Genomic DNA, 21,263 nt, shown 5'->3' with positions numbered 1-21,263 from the left:
CCTAGAGGCAGCTACTCTTCTGACCATAAGATTAGATTTGCATGTTCTTAAGCTTCATATAAAAATAATCATGCAATATATACTCTTCTGTGTCCTCTTTTTACGCAGCTCTCTGTTGTGAGCTTCACGTATACTGTGTGCAGCAGTAGTTTTCTTTCAGTCCTGTGTAGTCTTCCACTGTTACGGATAATGGACAGTTAGTCCATTCTCTGCTGATGGGCATGCAGATGGTTTCCACTTTGGGGCTATTACGAATAAAGTTGCTATGAACTTTCTTGTACTGCCTTTTCATGGACATGACACTCATTTCTCTTGGGTGTATACTTAGGAATTAAATCCCTCAATCATAGGGTAAAGATATCTTAGCTTTTGTGAATACTGCCCTTTTTTTTTTTTTTTTAAAGATTTTATTTATTTATTTGACAGAGAGAGAGAGGGCACACAAGTAGGCAGAGCGGCAGGCGGACAGAGAGGGAGAAGCAGGCTCCCCACTGAGCAGGGAGCCCGATATGGGGCTCGATCCCAGGACCCTGAGCGGCACCCTAAGGCAGACACTTAACCGATTGAGCCACCCAGGCACCCCCAAAATGATTCTTCTATTAGAGAAGCAAATGATTCTGGAATCAACACATGATGTCACCAATACATGAGTCTTTTTTTTAGTTGGTGTTCATTTTGGTGACTTTGCCAAGAACTTCCTTTTCTTTCTCTTTGATATGAACTCTGTTTATGGTGATTGTTGGTGCTGGTAATTTTGCAAAACAACGAAATTCTTTTAAATTCCATTCTCTTTGAGCTCTTAAAGCTGTAGAATTATATTCTTATCTGGATTATAGATTCATCTTGCAATCTTAACCATTTAATTTTAGAAACAGAAGCACAGTAGTTGGAGGTAGTAAATAATAAATGAATTTTTAATAAGTTAAAATATATGCTATTTGTATTAATAGTTACAGAGTCACTATTTATAAGACCTACAACTATCATTATAGTGAATACATGCAGTGAGTTAGTGGTAATGAATGACTTAGTTATTGCCCAAATCTCTATTGCTCTTAGAAATTAGAGAGTGGCAAGTAGTAAAAGAGTATGCATCGAAGTAGCTCACTAATTAGGACGTGCATTAGCCAACTGGACTCAACACAGAGCAAAAGCTATGAAGCTCTGTGTATTACTGTTATGGGCTTTTGTGATTCTGGGGAGATACTAGAATCTTTCAAGAGGCATTTTATTATAGTTCTTTCCATGGTGTTGGCTTGAACATTAGCCATTCACCCATCTAAAGTGCTAAATCCTATACTGGGAGGGATAATTTTGGATAGGAACCATAACTCTTAAAAGGGGGGAAAAGGGGACCAGTAATTCACTGATAGTTCGTATTAGATTTTTCATACTGTAAAAAGCTATATGGAGTATTTTCAGTGAGCATTTTTATTAAATACAGATTGGGGAAACTGAATCAGAGCTGGTAGTATTTCCCAGAATGAGTTTTGTAGAATATTCTACACAATGTTAATAAATGTTACATGAAATTAAAAACCAAAAAACAAAACTTCCTCGTCATGTAACTTTGGAAAGCACTAGATTAAATAAAGTTGAAGAGTTTTTTGTTTTTCTAACTTTATTGAGATATAATTGACACAGAGTATTGTGTGAGGTCTACAACATGCTGATTTGATTTGATATATTGCAGTGTGATTACCACCATAGTGTTAGCTAATACCTTGATCATATTACATAGTTACCATTTCTCTTTTGTCATGAAAACACTTAAGATCTACTTTTTTTTTTTTTAAGCAACTTTCAGTATATGGTACAGTGTTGTTAGATGTGATCACAATGCTGTGCTTTCAATCCCCAGAATTTACTTATCTTGTAGGATTTTTTTGTTTTTAATGGAAGGAAGTCTCGAAGCCTTTAATTTATCAGTATACCTTATAATTCTCTAGGATGAGGAAGGGGAGGTGAGGCGGCAATAATAGGCAGCATTTCTTGAACTTACTTGGCCATGGAATCATGTTTTAGAGAGTGTCTCAGGAACTTGGTGTACCACAGGATACCAGTTGGTGAGACTGGTTTGGCTGAAATCATTTTACAGATAGAAAACTAAGGCCCCAATAATTGAAGGTACTTACTCAAGTAGATTAAGCTAGTGAGATTCCAGACCAATTCTTAGATCATTGTTCTTCCTTTCTGTTGGCAAAAAAGGGCATTTAGTGGCTTGGGGGACATAGGTTTAAATACCTTAGAATGTAAATATGATTTTCCTTGTCCTCTTTTAAGATTTATTGAAGCTTAATGACTAGTCCAAAGGTTCCAGTTCTAACCAAGTAAGCCAGTGCAAGCAGTTAGTCCTTTCAGCCACCTTGCGGGCAGGTGGACTAGAGAGTAGCTCTAGAAAGGAAGCTGAGGATTGCCTTTACTCCCCACTGAAATGAGGATAAACAGGATCTTTGCCATCAGACCTTAGTTGTGACTCCCTGCTAAGTACAGATTTAATTTCCATTCTCTGGATGACTTTTTAAATGGGTGTTAGCTGTGTAGGCTGCCTTTGAAGATTTTGTTTTTCTGCAGTGAAATGAAATAATAAAACTTTTTTCTTCTGTGGAATCAGATTAATTTTTAAGAGTTGGAGATTCATGAGAAACACATTCTTTTTTTTTTTTTTTTAAAGATTTTATTTATTTATTTGACAGAGACACACAGCGAGAGAGGGAACACAAGCAGGGGGAGTGGGAGAGGGAGAAGCAGGCCTCCCGCGGAGCAGGGAGCCCGATGCGGGGCTCGATCCCAGGACCCTGGGATCATGACCTGAGCCAAAGGCAGACGCTTAACGACTGAGCCACCCAGGCGCCCCCACGAGAAACACATTCCTAACATAAAACTTAGTTCTTGCACTGCCTTAAAACAGTCAATTTCCAGTAGTCCAAATATGTACCAGCAGTTGTGGGAGAATGGAAAGGGAGCCTAATTTAACTTTAGATTCTTAATCAAAACTTCCAAATTCCTGATAGAAAAACTTAAGTGTCTTACATTGCGTATGATTTAGGTTTTAAATAAAGATTTTGTTAGGTTATAATCTAAAATCATTAGACTTGTCCCCTGACAATTTGTAAGTACCGTATGCTAGGGTGAAAGGTCAAGGAAACAGCAGCAGAAGTATTTTGTTAATGCAAGGACATTTCGGGTAATCTATACAAACAGTTGTAAGAAAGACTTGAATTCCACTTTGACATGTAGGCATAACTCACTGATGTTCTTCGGTTTAGAAAAAAAAAGTTGTGCCTTATCTTATAAAAAATTGCTGTTTAGTGTTTCTTTTTTTGTCAAAATATAGGAATTTAACATGGTTCCTTATTAAACCAGAAAAGGCATTTCAGGTATATAGTAGCTTATATTACTTATGTGTTGAATGTTTTATATTACAAAGATAAATAGTTGATTATAGTTTTAACGGGATATTTTGACAAAACCAGTAGTGCGCATTCTTCTCTCCTTCTTGCCTCCCTCACCCTCTCCACCGCCCCCCCCCCCCTCCAGCATAACAGGCATGGTTGATAACAAGTCTTGGAAAAAGAAAGAACTTTCTGATCATAACTGACAAGAAGCTTAACTACAATTTTGTGTGCTTGGAAAACTGTTGAAAAAATTTTGGTAAGCACTAAGTGCTTCTCTGGAAGGAATGAGAAGGTGTTATGACATAGGCTACCAATGGAGCTAGAAGTGATAAGAATACTTTAAGAGAAGGAAGGTCAGTAAGTAGTATGGAACATGAGAACTGATCTGGGTCTATCCTTTTTCCCTTTTTAGAGGCCTGAAAGGTTTTTAAAATGGCACTGATGCCCTTTATGCCTGGATGCTAAATAAGGAACATACTTACTATTTAAAAAAAGTCGGGGCGGGGTGCCTGGGTGGCTCAGTCGTTAAGCGTCTGCCTTGGACTCAGGTCATGATCCCAGGGTCCTGGGATCGAGCCCCGCATCGGGCTCCCTGCTCAGCGGGAAGCCTGCTTCTCCCTCTCCCACTCCCCCTGCTTGTGTTCCCTCTCTCGCTGTCTCTCTCTCTGTCAAAAAATAAATAAAATTAAAAAAAAAAATTCAGGGGCACCTGGGTGGCTCAATCATTAAGTGTCTGCCTTCTGCTCGGGTCATGATCCCAGGATTCTGGGATCGAACCCCACATCGGGCTCCCTGCTCCGTGGGGAGCCTGCTTCTCCTTCTCTCTCTGCTGCTCCCCCTGCTTGTGCTCTCTTGCTTTCTGTCAAATAAATAAAATATTAAAAAAAAAAATTCAGGAGTAGACGAGATCATTGACAAAATTTTTATGAATTTTAGCAAGTGAGTCCAAGTAATAATGTTATTAATGTTGTTATTGAAAAACGTACCTGTTTGCATTTGAAAAGCCAAATGTCAGGCAGGTTGTTCCTATTTTCAACTATATTAAATCAACATTTCTCAGAAGTAGTCTTTAAAATAGATACATAGAAAGAGGGCGCCTGGGTGGCTCAGTCGTTAAGCGTCTGCCTTTGGCTCAGGCCATGATCCCAGGGTCCTGGGATCGAGCCCCACATCGGGCTCCCTGCTCAGCAGGAAGCCTGCTTCTCTCTCTCCCTCTGCCCCTGCTTGTGTTCCCTCTCTCGCTGTGTCTGTCTCTGTCAAATAAATAAATAAATAAATAAATCTTTAAAAATTAAAAAAAAAATAACATAGATAAAAACTATGGCTATATTTACTTCCAGTTGTTTCTAGAATGACGAAGTATATTCCTATCTGTAAAATCAGTAAGATATTTTGTAAACATATTAAATTCTTTATTTTCTCAACATTTTGCATAAATATCTAAAATAGGATCTTTCTCTTAAGCTTATTAACTATGCCCATAACGTAATATTTTTTAAATAGCTGCATTAATATAACTATGTTAGAAAAGTGGTATTAATGTGGACTACGGGACTGTGGCCATAGTTTTTTTAGTTGTTGTAACAGCAACATTGAGCCATTTTTATACTGATCAGACATTCTGATGGTATTTGTGAGAAGGCATCTGTTTCTACTGTCAGTTACAGTGTATGTACAAATACATTTTGTAATAATTAATTTGCTTTTTTATAGTTCTTTTTCAAAGTATTACCATTTGTATTGAATATAATACATGTCGTTTCACAATGAAAATTTGCTGACTAACTGAAGGGAACTAGCAGTGGGTTTTCTGGTGCACTAATCAAGAAACAGCATTTTTGGACCTTTTCATGTCCTTTGAATAGGAGAGTGAATGTGCACCTTGTGATTTGTTATTCTGTTTTCACTGCTTCGGGAATTGAGAACTTTTACTTATGTACTTCATGTTTCGGCAGCTTCAGGCAGGGTAGGAATTTTTAGGTCTATTTTGAAAAAGCTGTGACGGGAGTGTTACATACACACGTGACAAAGGTGTGTGTCAGTTACTGGACCTGCAAGGAGAACTTCGTTTTCTTGGAGAGTAATCATATGCTTCTCTTTATTGTTATTTAAAGTGACCTCCATCCTAACTGATGCATCAGTTACTACTGAACCAGAACTACTTCTCAGTTCTGAAGTATAATGCGTACCATATAGTTGACATGCACATAGTGGAGAAAAGCCCAGAAACCGTGCAAGAGCAGCTTTCTCATTTTGAAATAAAAATTCGCCATACCTCATTTTTCTCCACTGTTAAAACTTTGTTCTTACTTTTTACTCCTGGGAGGAAGAATAGGGATTGTCTTGTGTTGGGCTACTATGAAAATAACTCAAGATCACAAGATTGCACTTTAAATTTCAACAGAATTAATTTGTTACATATCAGCATTATGAAAACTTAAAATTTTGGTATATCTTGCACTTTCAGAAAGTTCCTTTAACAGTTAATATAATCAAATTGCATATTGATATTTAAATTAAGAAAAAAGTTACTAAAGTAACTAGGACCTAAATGATACTAGTTAATTACATGGCTTTGGTGTGCACTAGTAACATTTTATGAATATATTTGCTTTAGTTTTGTGGGGAGGAAGTATCTGATATGCTTTTTAAACTTTATTATAGAAAACTGGAAATATTCACAAAATAGAGTCATATAATGAATCTGCATATATTCATCTTCTTTTCTTACCAGTTTAATATAATGGCCAGTCTTGTTTTATCTACACACTATCCTACAATAGTTCCCTCCTGACCCCCCAGTGATTTTGAAGGAAATCCCAGACATCATGTAATTTCACTGAGAAATATTTCAAGTGTATCTCTAAAAGAGAATCAAATTATTTGTATTCCCTGTGAGTACTAGCTAGTTTTGTTGTGGAGAGGAAGTTCAAGAGTGCTTGGAAACAGGCCTGCTATAGCATTTTATTGTAGTTATTTTGCATTCAGAGAGATCAAGAGTTTATACTACTTGGGTATTTTACTATTACAGTAACTCTCAAAGGATTTGAAACATTGATTTTATAAATAACATCTAAAAATATGCATTATCATCATGAATATACATGGAGTTATGTGACAGTCCTCGTTTCAGAGCTAACCTGCAGTTTGCTTTGTCATTTGCCCCTGGCTCCTCCCTACCCTGCCAAAATTTATGTTTTTTTATTTAAATGCTGAGAAACGGCATATGTAACACTTAGTTTCAGATGAAATTCTGTAAGCCTTGGCATGTGTCAGAGAAAGAGATGATAGAACAAGGATGCGTGTGAGCTGAGAAGGAGGAAGGCAGAGGGGTGAACCCTGGGGCCAGGCACCGGTGTGGGCGTGACTCCCCTGGTCTCACTCTTGCTCACCCCGCCTCCTCGCCTGCTCTTGACTTTTTATTTCTTTTCTTGGTTCCCCTTTGGTTTCTATCTTTTCCTTCTCTTGGCCTTTACTTAATTTTGCCTGTGGCATTCATTGTCAGGAAGATTGCTAACTCCTCCCTTGGAGGATGTTTTATTATGTAGGGGTTGTAAGAGGAAACCTTAAAAAATGAAAGCTTTTAAGACTAATTTGTTGTGCTTTAATTCATTTTTATATAGATTTTATACAGATTTTATTTACACTAATTCAAATACCAACTATGGGCTAGATTGAACTTTTCTATACTCTGTGGATGAACCACACAATGTATCAAAAACGTTAATTTTATTGACTTTAAAGTTTAGTTTACATGCTGTTATTGAAAAGATATATAATAATAATTTTTCCTTTTTCCTTTTTTGTTGTCTTTTGCTTCCCATTTATTGGATGAAACTGATCCTGATATTCAAATATGACTCTGCAGTTCACAAGGTTCCTTTGCAGCTCACCTCTGGAGGTAAGAGTTTACTCCCTGACCTTAATACTAGGATCACTAATTGGACATCACTATTGGTATGTTTTGTTGATAAATTAGAGGTGATCATTTTGTTTTAACACATACTCTTCAATAATGGTAATGAGATGAATACAGACTTTGTTTAGAATAAGAATTCCTGTTAAGTTATAAAACTGCTCACCTTCATAACAGGTCATTGCTTCTTTTTAAGAACATTTTCTTTTTTTTTTTTTTAAGTAAACTGAAATCAGTCTTGCATTGTAAAGAGCCTTACTGTATCTGCTTCCTTGTTAACTGTTGACACTAGCCTTATTCTGTCTTAACTGCCCTGGCTGTTAACCGGTAACCAAGAGCTGCAGGAGTCAAGGGGTGGGGGGGATGTTGTCAGGCAAGTTTCTGTTGGTTTGAGAGCACTTTTTCAAACCCCTGAGTTGATGAGGGAAGAGCAAAGGACTTACCTGTTACTGAGCTTTTCTTAAACACAGGCATGCTCCCTTCCTCTGTCTCCCTCTCCGTCCCCTCCTCCCTCCCTCTCTCCCCGCTCCTCTCCCCTCCCCCTCTCTCAGTGCTTCATTCACTTCCACCTTGAGTCCTTATAATGGTTCTGCGGGGTAGAGCTGAGACTCCCGGTGATAACACTGTGAGATAAAGATATTTAGGAAAGCAGCTGACCTGTGAGTTGACCCAAGACAGGTGAGGCTTTGAGGAAGGAGGAGGAAAGAGGAGGCTGCGGAGTAGAGATGCTTGCACTCAGAACCAAAGCTGGTTTTCAGAGCATGCCTTCCCTTACCGGTCACACTGGGCAAATCGCAACTTCCCTGAGTCTGGGTTTTCTTATCTTTAAAATGCAAATGATAATTCCTACCTTTCCGACGAAGCAGTGGACATGGCAGCGTTTTTAAAGTGCTACTCAGGGGCAGCTGGGTGGCTCAGGCTCAGGTCTTGATCCCAGGGTCATGAGTTCAAGTGAGTTCAATAAATAAAGTGCTGCTCAAACCTTAGTGGTATTTTGTATTTTCCTCTTGGGTTGTACTGCAGCCCCACACAGTAAGACACTGTTCTCTGCCTTTCCCTTGTTCTTCCTTTTGCTTCTGTTTATTGCACTTTATGTTCCCTTCCCCCATTCCCAGCTTGCTCAAATCCTGTCCCTCTTCAGGTTGAGCCTCCAGGTTTTGCCCACCGCCTGGCCCTCCGGCACCTCTCCATATAGAGGCAGTGTTCCCTGTTCTGCTTCGGTAACACCGTGTTCATGAAATTACTGGAACGTTGTGGGTGTGTGGTGTAGCCCAGCCTAGCACATTAAATACTCTTAGAGACCAGTTCGATGATTGCCAGGGGAAACTGACGGGGCCAGAGAGTACCATCCAAGTTTGGTCACATTTTCTAAATATCCAGGATCAAGGGGGAAACAAAGCTATGTTTGGACAGACTCTGGGCTTTGAAATGTCAGAGGCTTGGTTGGCCTATGAGCAAGTCATTTCATCTTTTGGTTAATCTAAAGATGGAAATAGTAATACTTTATGGTTATTAAAATGAAATGAAATAGTGTGTGGCAAACACTGAACACAATGCCTGTCACATAGAATTTTAAATGAAGTTTAGGGCGAAAACAATAAAAGCAAACCATAAGAAATTTGAAGACAGTATAAATTATACAATTTACTCTTCAGTTGATGAAGCATTTTTTTTTTTTTAAGATTTTATTTATTTGAGAGAAAGAGAGAGAGCACATGAGAGGGGGAAGGGTCAGAGGGAGAAGCAGACTCCCCGCTGAGCAGGGAGCCCGATGCGCGGGACTCGATCCTGGGACTCCAGGATCATGACCTGAGCCGAAGGCAGTTGCTTAACCAACTGAGCCACCCAGGTGCCCTGATGAAGCATTTTTTAAGCATAGCAGAATGGGAAGTATCACAAAGGAAAGGATGGAAAAATAAGATTTGCTTCTGTTAAAAATCCTTACTTTTGTTCGTGAAAACATATATAGTTAAAAGGCAGTTTGGGGAGAGTGTGATAACAAGGTTATTATACTTAATGATCTCCTGGAATCAATTTTAAAATGTACTATTTTCTTTCCCATAATTTTTCGTTGGATTTTATGAGATAGTGTGGTGAAATACAAATGATAATAAATGTTTTAAGAGTTTAACCTTGTAAGTAATCAAAGAAGTGTAGTTTAAAAGAACAGTGATAAATGCTTGCTTACCTATTTAGAAATCTTTTTTTTTTTTTTAATGAATGCTTAGGATGATATGGTGGGATGGGATGTTTTTAAACTTTATCCTATACAGAAATCAGTTTGGTCGTCTACATTAAACACCCTATATAAATTCATACCTGTGGGTTGTGTGCCTGAGTAATTCTAGTCTAAGAATCACTGCCAGAGAAATAATTAGAAGTGAGGACAAAATTTGCCTAAATGTTTATTACAGCTTTATTTATTTATTTATTTATTTTTAAGATTTTTTTTTTTCAATTTACTCATTTGAGAGAGAGACAGAGAGAGCATAAGCGGGGGAAGGGCAGAGGGAGAGGGAGAAGCAGGCTCCCTGCTGAGCTGGGAGCCCATCATGGGGCTTGATCCCAGGACCTGGAGATCGTGACCTGAGCTGAAGGCAGACACTTAACCATCTGAGCCACCCAGGTGCCCTAACAGCATTATTGATAATGGCAAAAGATTTATGAACAGTCTAAATGTCCAGCAGTAGGAGGAGTAAATAATGGTATAGACAGCCATATTATGGATAGAACACTCTACAGCCATTAAAATGGGGATTATGCATATTCATGAGTATGTGCTGATGCACAAAACAGTGAAAGAAGTAGGACGCAAGATTATACATGCAGATCTCAGTTTAAAAATAATTTAAGCATACAGAAATTAGTTAAGAAGATACACAAGATGTTAAATTGTTTCACCCTTTGCTCTTCCATGAAGGAGCCACAATGGGGAGAAGAGATACCTTGGTAGGTGTTTAGTGGTGACTTTTGTAGTTAGTGTTTGGAAAGTACATCAGGCAAGTCTCTGACTGATGTGCAAACAGGGTCTAGTCTTGGGGGAAAAAGGTGGGTGGGGAGAAATTGCAGGAGCTTAGGTGAAGAGAATGTCGATAAGGTTTAAGGCTGAACTCTGATTTCAGCAAGAGCTTTGAGGAGTAATCAGGAAGAATGGTTTTGAGCAGAAGACATTTAGGCTGGATTGGCTTACCTGGACATGGAGTGAATAAGGAGGCTGGCTCTTGATGTCCACTGCGCTACTGGGGCAGTGTTAACAATGGCAAAGATCCTTCTAAAGAGACCTCACTAATAGATTTTTCTCAGCTGTAAGCCCAGTGAGAGAGGACCCTGTTTTTCTCGCTTGGGTTTCTGATCTCAGTGTAGTGAATAGTACAGTGGACGCACTGGATGAACATTTGTTAACGGTTGGATGAGGGAGTGAGCTAGGTGGGGCTGAGGCTGCAAGTAACAGGACTTTACCCATAATCTGGCAGTGGTCAGCTAAAAACACACAAGGCCTAACATGTATGTTTCAATATGGTTAACAGTCTTCCTAGCAAGATTGTAGCTACTTAAGATCAGGATCTTTGGATGCTCTCAGGTATAGATAGGGCTTGGAGTTTACCAACTGCACAGCTAGAGTTGTACCAAACAAATATTTTTTTAATTGCATCTGGCTAAATATTGAGAATCTACATGCAGAAGCTTTAATCTTTGGTGAAAAGTAGAGGGAAAGTATGATCAAATTTTAGTGATAGTTTCTGTCATTTTCTGTCTGATCTGCTTTTTCCACTTAATGATCCGGAGTTGTGTTTTACCTTGTTTAAATCTCTTTTCTTACTGAGCTTATGAACATGGGGAAAGGAAAAAAAATCAAAATTAGAGATGACCAATGTGCTTTTGTTTGCTTGAAGTATTTGGGAAATACCTTGAGGGCTTTCTGTTGAAATTTTTCTAGTCTGGAATTTTGTGGGGGCTGCCTGATGGCATAGTTAGTGGCTGCTGTCCCCCAGATTTCCAACAGCACTGAGCTCAGGATTCTGTTCCTTTGCCACCTCCTTCGCCCGTGAGCCAAAGCAAAGCCAAAGTAGGAGAGTGTTAGGAGTCCCAAATGTTTAATTTTGCCATTGAGCTTATGTTTTAGCTGGAGAAGGAAACTTACAATATGATAAATACCCAAACACCTTCCCTAATTCTGATTAAAAGAAAAATAATTCGGGGCGCCTGGGTGGCTCAGGCGTTAAGCGTCTGCCTTCGGCTCAGGTCATGGTCCCAGGGTCCTGGGATCGAGCCCCACATCGGGCTCCCTGCTCTGCGGGAAGCCTGCTTCTCCCTCTCCCACTCCCCCTGCTTGTGTTCCCTCTCTGGCTGTGTCTCTCTGTCAAATAAAGTCTTTAAAAAAAAAATAAAGTAAAAGAAAAGAAAAATAATTCTGGTAGAGACCGTAAAATACATGAGACTTGCAGTTGCAAATGAAGGATACTCTAAACTTCATTTTGTCCACAAAACTAGTATGAATGAACCATGTCCCTTTGTTGTAAGTCCTAAACAGTTAACTGCCACATGAATCTAACGAAATTGTCAGGTTATAGTAATTACATCAGTAATTTGATCTGCTGTCATTTGAATGGAGCCATGTGTGGAGAGTCAGTTACTTCCCTCTGTGGGGCTGACCCTTTTACATTCCTGTAAGCTGAAGACTAATAGAGCTCATTAAGCTTTATGGGAAAAGAGCTTTTATCACCTCGTCAAGTCAGGCAACATATTTCCATTATATTCCTAATTTCATGTGGCTCTGTGGCTGCTGATGTGCACTCCCCTGCTAGGTTTACATCGGACCTCTCCCTTACAGACATATTTATTGACATTTCTAAGTCTGAATTACATTTTGTGTGGCACCACCTACAGATGTCTTCAATTAAATGTAGGTAAATAAAGGGGATTATATATCAGAGGCTAAAAGATTCTTGCAGTTCTCTCCCGAATCACACTTTGCCAGCCAGTCCAGTAGGGTGCAGTCTTATCGGCATTTCGGAGGCGGAGAGCTACAGGGGAGGTGTTTGTAAGACATTTCACCACGTGTGAATGTAGGTGGCTTAGGTTTCTGTTCAGGTATGTCCTTCTGTTTCATTTCAGATCAATTCCAATCTTCCTTCATTCAACAGGTATCATAATAACTTACTGAGATGTTAGCACCTACAGTGGATGGGTACTATGCTAAGCTCTTTGCTTATGTCGTTTTAATTCTCACAGAGTGTCTGTGAGGTAGATATTCCCAGTTTTGTTTTAAGGAAAATTGAGCCCGGAGAGGTACATTGGTTGAGCTCAACATCACAGCTGTTGGTATGTGGCGATAATAAGATAGAAAGGAGAAAATGAAATTATACTGCTGTAAGATTCTTTTTTTAAAAGTTTTAATTTTAATTTAGTTAACACATAGTGTCATATTAGTTTCAGATGTACAATATAGTGGTTCAACAGTTCCATACATTGCCCGGTGCTCATCACAGCAGGTACCCTCCTTAGTCCCCATCACCTGTTTCACCCAACCCCCGCTCCCCTCTGGTAATGCTATAAGATTTTTGCACTACATGAAATGATAAGTTCGAGATGTATTTTGTAAACCCAAGGGCAGGGTTTCTCAAGCTTGGCACTATTGACATTTTGGATTGGTTAAATCTTTCTTGGGGGTGCTATCCTGTGCATTGTGTGATGCTTAGCAACATCTCTGACTTCTACCCAAGAGATGCCAGTAGCACCCTCCCCCTGAGTTGAAACAAAATGTTTCCAGATTTTGCCAAATGTCCCAAAGGGGTAAATTGGCTCCCTATTGAAAACCACTCTCCTAGAGCAGCCTTAAAAACAAAGAGATACAGTTGTTAAGTCAATAGTGAAAATAATTGCCATGATAACATGTTTTCAGTCTCATGAAAGGCAAAAAAAGAAGGAAAGGTGAACAAAGAACAAGTGAGACAGATAGAAAGCAAATAGCAAGATGTCCACTTAAATCGAACCCTACTGATTACATTAAATATAAGTGATCTGAACCAGGACTCTGCTATATCGACATGTTCTACATCTACACTGTCCCAAGCACGTATGTAGCTAGTGGTCCTACATAGGTACTGAGGTTTTTAGGACCTGAATTTTAAATTTTTAAGATTTTAGTTAACTTATGCAGCCGCATATGGCCAGTGGCTATCCAGACACTCCAATTAAAAGTCAGAGATTGGGGCACCTGGGTGGCTAGGTCAGTTAGGTGTCTGCCTTCAGCTCAGGTCATGAACCCAGGGTCCTGGGATTGAGCCCCGCGTTGGGCTCCCTGCTCAGCAGGGGAGTCTTGATTCTCCCTCTCCCTCTGTTCATGTGCTGTCTCTCTCCCTTGTTCTCTCAAAAAAAAAAAAAGATTATCAGATTTAAAAAAAACAAAAAGCAAACTCTACCTTAACTGTGCAGACATGGATCATTTAAAAGTAAAAGGCCAGAGTAAGGCAAACCGTGCAAATGCTAATCGTAAGAAAGTTGGAGTGACTATATTCATACCTGACAAAGTAGACTTAGGGCAAAGGCTGGATCTGAAAGGAAGAGGGATGTTTCATAGAAATAAAGTGGTCGGTTCATCATATAAAGACACGGTAATCCAAAATGTGAGACAATAATAAGAGCGCAGGAATACATGAAGCAAAAACCAGTGGAACTGAGAGGAGAAAGAGTCCGACCCACAGTTATAGTTGGAGACTTTGGGACAACTTTCTCCATAGTTGACAGAACAATTAGAAAACTAGAAGGACCATAGAAGATGTGAACAACACCATCACACAGTTTTACTTCATTGACCTCTATTGAATACTGTACCCAATAATGATACGTATTTTTTCAAGTACACAGGGAACATTTACTAAGACAGATCAGATGCTGTACCATTATGCATATCTCAGTAATTGAAAAGGATTGAAATCCTCTCTGATCAAATTGGAATTGTTAGACTCAATAACAGAAAGAACTCATAACTCAGTAAGACGGGCAATGTAGTTAGAAAATAGGCAAAAGACTTGATTATATATTTCACCAGAGAAAACATACAAATGGTTAATAAGGACATGAAAAGATGCTCACCATCCATCAGGGAAATGCAGGTTAAAACCTCAAAGAGATACCATTACAAACCCACGAGAATGGCTGTCATCAAAAGACAGTAACAGGTGTTGGCAAGATGTGGAGAACTTGGCCACCTTATACGTCGTGGTGGGAATATTAAAGTGGTGTAGCCATGGTTTTGCATGTCCTCAAAATATTAAAGATAGGGTTATTATATGACCCAAAAATACAGGAATATACCCAAGCAAAATGAAAATATACATCCAAAGACTTGGATGTGAATGTTCATAGTAGCATTATTCATAATGGCCAAAAGCTGGAAATAATTCAAATGTCTTGTCAACTGGTGAGTGGATAAATGTCCATCCATACAGTGGAATACTATTCAGCAGTAAACAGGCACCAGTTAGGATATAGGTTACAACATGGGTGAACCTTGCAAACATGATGTGAAAGAAGCCAGACACAGGGGCCTACATATTGTGTTTCAATTTAAATGAATTACCCAAAAAAAGGAAATTGAGAGAGTCAGAAGGGAGATCAGTGGAATTAGAGGTAAGAGTGGAGGCTTAATACAAAGGGGCTCATGGGAGTTTTGGGGGTGATAGAGATGATCCCAAATTGGATTGTGGTGATGATTCCACAATTCTATAAATTTGCTAAAAATACGCAGAATTTTACACTTAAAATGGGTGAATTTTGTCATGTGTAAATAAAGCTGGGGGAAAAAGGCACATATCATTTTTTAATCCTTTATTTATTTATTTTAAAGATTTTATTTCTTTATTTGACAGAGAGAGAGACACAGCGAGAGAGGGAACACAAGCAGGATGAGTGAGAGAGGGAGAAGCAGGCTTCCCGCGGAGCAGGGAGCCCGATACGGGGCTCGATCCCAGGACCCCGGGATCATGACCTGAGCCGAAGGCAGATGCTTAATGACTGAGCCACCCAGGGGCCCCCTTCATCCTTTAATTTTCTAAAATATTGTAGAAAAGATTTGATTCAGCTTGATATCTTGCTTTCTTACTTCATCCCTGTAGTGTAGTGTTTGCAGTTTTAGTATTCCCCCAAGATAGTATTACATATTGAAACAGATGTGTTTTAAGGAATATTTAAATATTAGCTATGTAGTTAATACTCTTAATTTTAAATGTTAGCCATTAGTATTTTTTGATAGCTTGTGAAACCATCTTGCCAAGCTCTTTCTGAAGTTGAGAGCTACTTCTCACTTAGAGCTCTGTGATAGACTGGAATAACGTGGACATCTGGGTGTGTGTGTGTACACTGATTGCAAGCTGCAGGTAGCAGCAGAAAAAAAAAGGACCATAAAAACCTGGCCATCTCTTCAGTCTGCAGGCAAATGAAGTGTCACTGCTTGGGGTGGCTCTGGTAGATGTCAAGGTATCTCCAGTGGCCAGAATTTGGAAGAGGGAATGGCTGTTACCCAAACTGGGTCTTGTTAGAATTGAAGGGAGCTTGTAGAGGTAGTAGTGGAGGGTTGAAGTGGAGAAGACTGAGCTGTTAAACTTGGGAAGGGAGTTAAAACAATTTTACCAAACAAGAATGCTGAGGATCTGGTAGCCAGAGAGCTGGCCTGAACTGGAGAGCCGTGGAGAGAAGGGTAGGAAGAGGGTTCAGCTGGGTGACTGGGAGGAGCTTTCACCTGCTGTCTGGTCTGGGGCCTGGGAGCACCAGCTGTGTGTAGAGAGCCAGGACCAGGGCAAACAGAGGTATCTGAACAGGGGCTAGATCTCAGAGAATGGCTGTCAGGCTGCTATTGGTACTAAATGATTAGAAAAGGAAAGTTAGGCTGTGGCTTGATCCACTGGGCAAAAGGGAGATACAAGTGAGGGGTGCTGTTTTTTCTAGTTTCATGGGTTGGGGAAGAGTCATGTAGTTTTCAGGCTGAGTCCTGTATACTGTAGAATCACGCAGAGTAGTGTTGGGCAGAGGCCCCAGTTAGAATTCTGGAGCCAGATCCCCCAACTCATTGGGATTATCATTTGACTGCTCTCCCATTCGGTTAGGTCTGAAGGCTGTTGGGCAGTCGTGGCTGGGGTGGGACTGCTCCTGAGGCTGCTAACCAAGAATCGGTTGAACCGAAGCTATTCAGTAGGTAGGGCTTAAACATCTTTTATGTGATAGTCAGACTAGGATTCCCTGGGCTCACACAGGCACTCAGTAAGTGCTGGATGAATACATGAACTTACCTCCAGTTTGCTTCTGGATATCACATGATAGTTGAGCCAATGTTATTTGAAACCTTATGTTTTATAGTGAAATTGTATAAACTGGAAGTCTTTTCCTGGAGACCAATCTCCTGTGATAAAAATATCAAAATTTATTCTGAGAATAAGAGAAAGCTTACTAGAATAGAAAACCAGACCTTAAAGAGAAAAATGCCATAAATTTCCTTGTTGAAGATTTTTCTGGCATGGAGCTTAGATTAGTTTAGGCATCTTAAATCACCGTCCATTGCAGGTACCTCTTTGCCAGATCAGTCTTCCTTTAGCAAGTAGTGGTTTGCATTGAAAGGATCTTTCAGCTTTGTTCAAAATTAGGGTCATCTGCCTTGACAATTTTCGTTACCCATTAAATATGCATGAATGCTTCAGAAAATGTTTGAATGGTAAATCCTGGGGTGGATTAGTTTCCATGGGGATGTCCGTCTTGTTTGATGTTTGCAGTCATTCAGTTCTAAATAAAAATATCAGGTTGGGTTGTCACTGGGGGGATGCTTTTCCAGCAAGTCTCAAATTGAATTGACATTAAGTAAGTTTCATTAAGATAGTTACTCTTAATTCTAAGGTGTTTGTTGTAGTGTTCAATAAATATTGACTAATCTGTAGAATTGTGAAGTTTGGGGTTCTGTTACTTTTCCTTGTAAGCGTTTTGTGGTGCCTCACTAAAAGTCTTTTTGTTGGATAGTTAGGATTTAAAAATATAAGGAAATGTCAAAGTAAAGAAAACAGTTAACAGATTAACATCTTAATTTTTATGTATTCTGTGATAGAAATGCAAAAATTGTTCCTTTCTTATTTCTGTCACACTTATTAAACACACTTACTGTAAATCATTCCTCAATGATTTAAGCTCTGTAAAGTTCAAATTTTTGTCATCCCAGTGCTTCTAGTTTTAAGTTATAAATATATTTATAACTTATATATATAGTTATAAATATATAAATATATTTATAACTATATAAAAAAAGTTTATAAAGTAAACTTTTTTGCTTGCTTTGAAACATTTCATTTCCTAAGAATTATGTCATTGAGAAATACATTTCTTGATTCATCCTTTGGCTTAGTAAGTTGCTGAAATATCTTAATTCATTACATTAAATAGAACATGTTACTGTATTGTGATGATGTTCTGACATGGGGCCACAGAAGCAGTGTCCAGTGAGAAAAACACTGAACCGAAAGTTGAGAATTCCAGGTTTGGGTCCTTCTCATTCCTCTAAATGGGTTTTGTGACCTTGGACAAGCCCCTTTATCACCCCAACCCTCACTTTTTCATTTTTAAAGTGAGTAAGGGTATCTCAAATGAAGAGCTCCCTCAAACTGAGTGAACTCAGCCAACATTTTAACATGTTTTGTACAGTTGACTCTAGAACAATACAGGTTTGAACTGTGATCCACTAATACATGGATTTTTTTATAGTACAGTATTGTAAATGTATTTTCTCTTATGATTTTATTAATATTTTCTTCAGCTTACTTTATTGTAAGAACACAGTATCTAATACATATAACACAAAATAATTGACTGTTTCTGTTATCAGTTATGTTTCCTGTCACTAACAGGCTGTTAGTAGTTAAGTTTTTGGGAGTCAAAGGTTATTTGTGAATTTTCGACTGTGCTGGGTGGGGGGTGTTGGTGCTCCAACCCCCATGTTATTCAAGAGTCAACTGTAGCTTCCTTTCAGACTCAGGCATTATAAACTAGGCAAATAAAATACACTTCCCTCAACTTAGTACTGGCTGTAGTCCCTCCAGTTTTGTCTTTCACCGTGCTTTTTTTTATGTTCTGAAGCAAGCCGACACTTAGAACAATTCTCCTCACTCTCTTCTATAAAAACAAGTGTTATCCTGTTACCTTGCATACCCAAATGTATTTCTCTCTTATTTTTGCCTTTAATATGGTACATATGAATTATATCTTTTAATAAAGTAATAGCTTTGGGTTCTTGAAACTGGGAGGTAGGTCATTGAGAACTACCTGATTATGTAAGCATTTTAGCAGACTGGGAAAGTGCCTAAATACAAACATCACAAAGTTCTTATGCATCCCTTTTACATCTCAGAGTAGCAAAGATGAACGTGTTTATTGACATGACCCAAAGATATAGTCATTCTATAGCATATGTAAATAAGCAGGACAAATTTATAAATACTATGCTCATTGTTTTAGTGTTCAGTCTTACTTAGAATCTACTTAGGTATCCAAAGATTGTTTATTGCATTTGTTAATTTATATTAATCCACATTTTAAAACTATTTAAGAATCTTAGAAGTTATGTTTAAGCCACCATAAAACGTAATATATAAAAAAGTTTGTCGGTTGCTCAACATGACTAGTCGTTAGGGAACTGCAAATGAAACCCACAATAAGATACCACCTTTACACCCATTAGGATGGCTGTTATCAAAAATAGAGCAAACAATAAATGTTGGCATGGATGTGGAGAAACTGGAACCCTTGTGAATTGTTTGTAGGCATGTAAAATGGTGCAGCCTCTATGGGAGATGAGTGGCAATTCCTTAAAAAATTAAAAATCGATTTGCCATATGATCCAGCAATTTCTCTTCTAGGTATATTCACAAAAAAATTGAAAACAGGGGCTCAAACAGATATTGTAAACCAGTGTTCATAGAGGCATTGTTCACAATAGCCAAAAGGTAGAAGCAACCCAAGTGTCTATGAACCGATGAAGAGATAAACAAGATGTGTGCATACCATGGAATATTATTCAGCCTTAAGAAGGAGGGAGACTCTGACATAGGCTATGACATGGATGGACGTTGAGGACATAATGCTAAGTGAAATAAGCCAGTCACAAAAAGGCAGATACTATGTGATTACACTTACCTGAAGTAGCTAGAGTAGGCAAATTCATAGAGACAGAAAGTAGAACAGAGGTTCCCAGGGGCTAGGGAGGGCGGAAGTGGGGAGTTACTGTTTAGTGGATACAGAGTTTCAGTTTGGGATGCTGACAAAGTTCTGTGGGTGGATCGTGGTCCTGGTTGCACATGTGAATGTACACTCAAAAATGCTGAAAATGGTAAATGTTATGTGTATTTTACCACAATTTAAAAATATTTTTCAATGTCAGAATTATAATTTAATTCAGTCTAACACAAATTTGCATGTTTCAAAATCATGAGCATTATGTAGGAATGATGTTAACTTTTTTGATTAATAAACCAGTGAGTGGTTTTAGAAATTTAACCTCTTCATTAGAAAACAAACTCATATTATTTTAAAAATCTATTCATATATTATACCTAATACTAATAAATCTGAGAAAAGACATACCCTTTTTCTTTTTTTTCTTTTTTAAGATTTTATTTATTTGAGAGAGAGATCATGAGCAGGGGGAGGGAGGGAAGCAGAGGGAGAGGGGGAAGGACTCCCCACTGAGCAGGGAGCCCAACATAGCACTCCATCCCAGGACCCTGAGATCATGATCTGAGCTGAATGCAGATGCTTAACCAACTGAGCCACCCAGGTGCCCCCCTTTTTTCTTTCTTAAACCAAAATTATTAAGCCAGTTTGATTTATTTTAAAATTGTTTCTGAGCTCACAGTTTCTGTAAGGAGTTTTTTTTTCTGTGAATTTGGAGAATATTTGATTTATATAAATGTTTACTTATGTCTATAAATCAATTTTATAGAGCTCCTCTAATAAGGAAATGTGATGGTATGATTCATTAGTACTCTCTGAAGGCAGGAAAATGTTTCACATACAATAAGAAATGAAGACTTTTCTGAATCACGAATTCATAGACACTTAGAGCTCTGAGCTCCAGTTCTGCAACTTGAGCTACAGGTCACAAGTAAACACAGAAACTCATGGGTTCAGATCTCAAAGAGCTGTTCTCCTTAATTGATTGAACTCACGAATATACAGACAAAAAAACCCTAATAAACTCTGTCTCCTCTCATTCAGTGGAGAATAGATCTACGTCATTCATCCAACAGACCATAAACCAAATCTAACTGTTGCTGCCACTAAGGGGGATAACTTGCTGGTCGTAGGAGAACCAGAAACAAAAACAAAAGCACACAGTGGAGAGGGAGAAAAAGACAGAGAAACACAGCACAGTTAGAGCTCTGTTGCTCTATGGGAATGTCTTTGAGAGTCAAGAAAAGACAGGCTGTGAAGGGCACTTGCATGTTTTTTAGCTCCATTAAGTATTCACTTGAGCTTCTCAGTAGGTCAACTCCAAAACTATTAAACTACATTTTCAGAAAGGTAAAAGCATGATAACCATACAAATAGAGCATGAACACATGTCAAATTTTATTTGACTCATTAATTAGTGCAAGAACCAGTAACACATTAAAACTGGTGCAAGGAGCATTTGTGAAAATACAGATACTGAGATACACAATTTAATAAGAGGTTGAGATGAGATTGCTAAGTTAGATAAAAACAACTGATTACTGAGTTACAGGGCATTAAACTGTAACTTTTTGGGTTACTTGTTCCACTGGGCAGAAATCTTTAAGTTAACCTCTGCCCCAGCCAAATTGTAAAATAACTCAGTCAATAGAAAATCAAGCCCAGAACTGCACTTAAACCATAAGAGACTCTTAACTCTAGGGAACAAACTGAGGGTTGCTGGAGGGGAGGAGGGGTGGGGGGAT

At 38.7% G+C, this 21,263-nt stretch overlaps 1 protein-coding gene across 8 annotated transcripts in view; it reads left to right on the top strand.

Moving 5' to 3' along the window:
• Positions 1–21,263, top strand: part of ATE1 (arginyltransferase 1) — a 168,830-nt gene that overhangs the window by 43,153 nt on the left and 104,414 nt on the right. For all 8 annotated transcript variants that reach the window (XM_032423335.1, XM_032423331.1, XM_032423334.1 and 5 more), the window contains one exon: positions 7,267–7,299. In XM_032423335.1, coding sequence (XP_032279226.1) covers positions 7,267–7,299 — 33 coding nt within the window. The remainder of the gene's footprint in view (positions 1–7,266; positions 7,300–21,263) is intronic.

The sequence above is a fragment of the Phoca vitulina genome, unplaced genomic scaffold (genome assembly GCF_004348235.1).
Source record: "Phoca vitulina isolate PV1807 unplaced genomic scaffold, GSC_HSeal_1.0 scaffold28, whole genome shotgun sequence".
NCBI lineage: Eukaryota > Metazoa > Chordata > Mammalia > Carnivora > Phocidae > Phoca > Phoca vitulina.
Note: the sequence above shows the minus strand (reverse complement) of the source record. Positions and strands in the feature narration are given on the sequence as shown.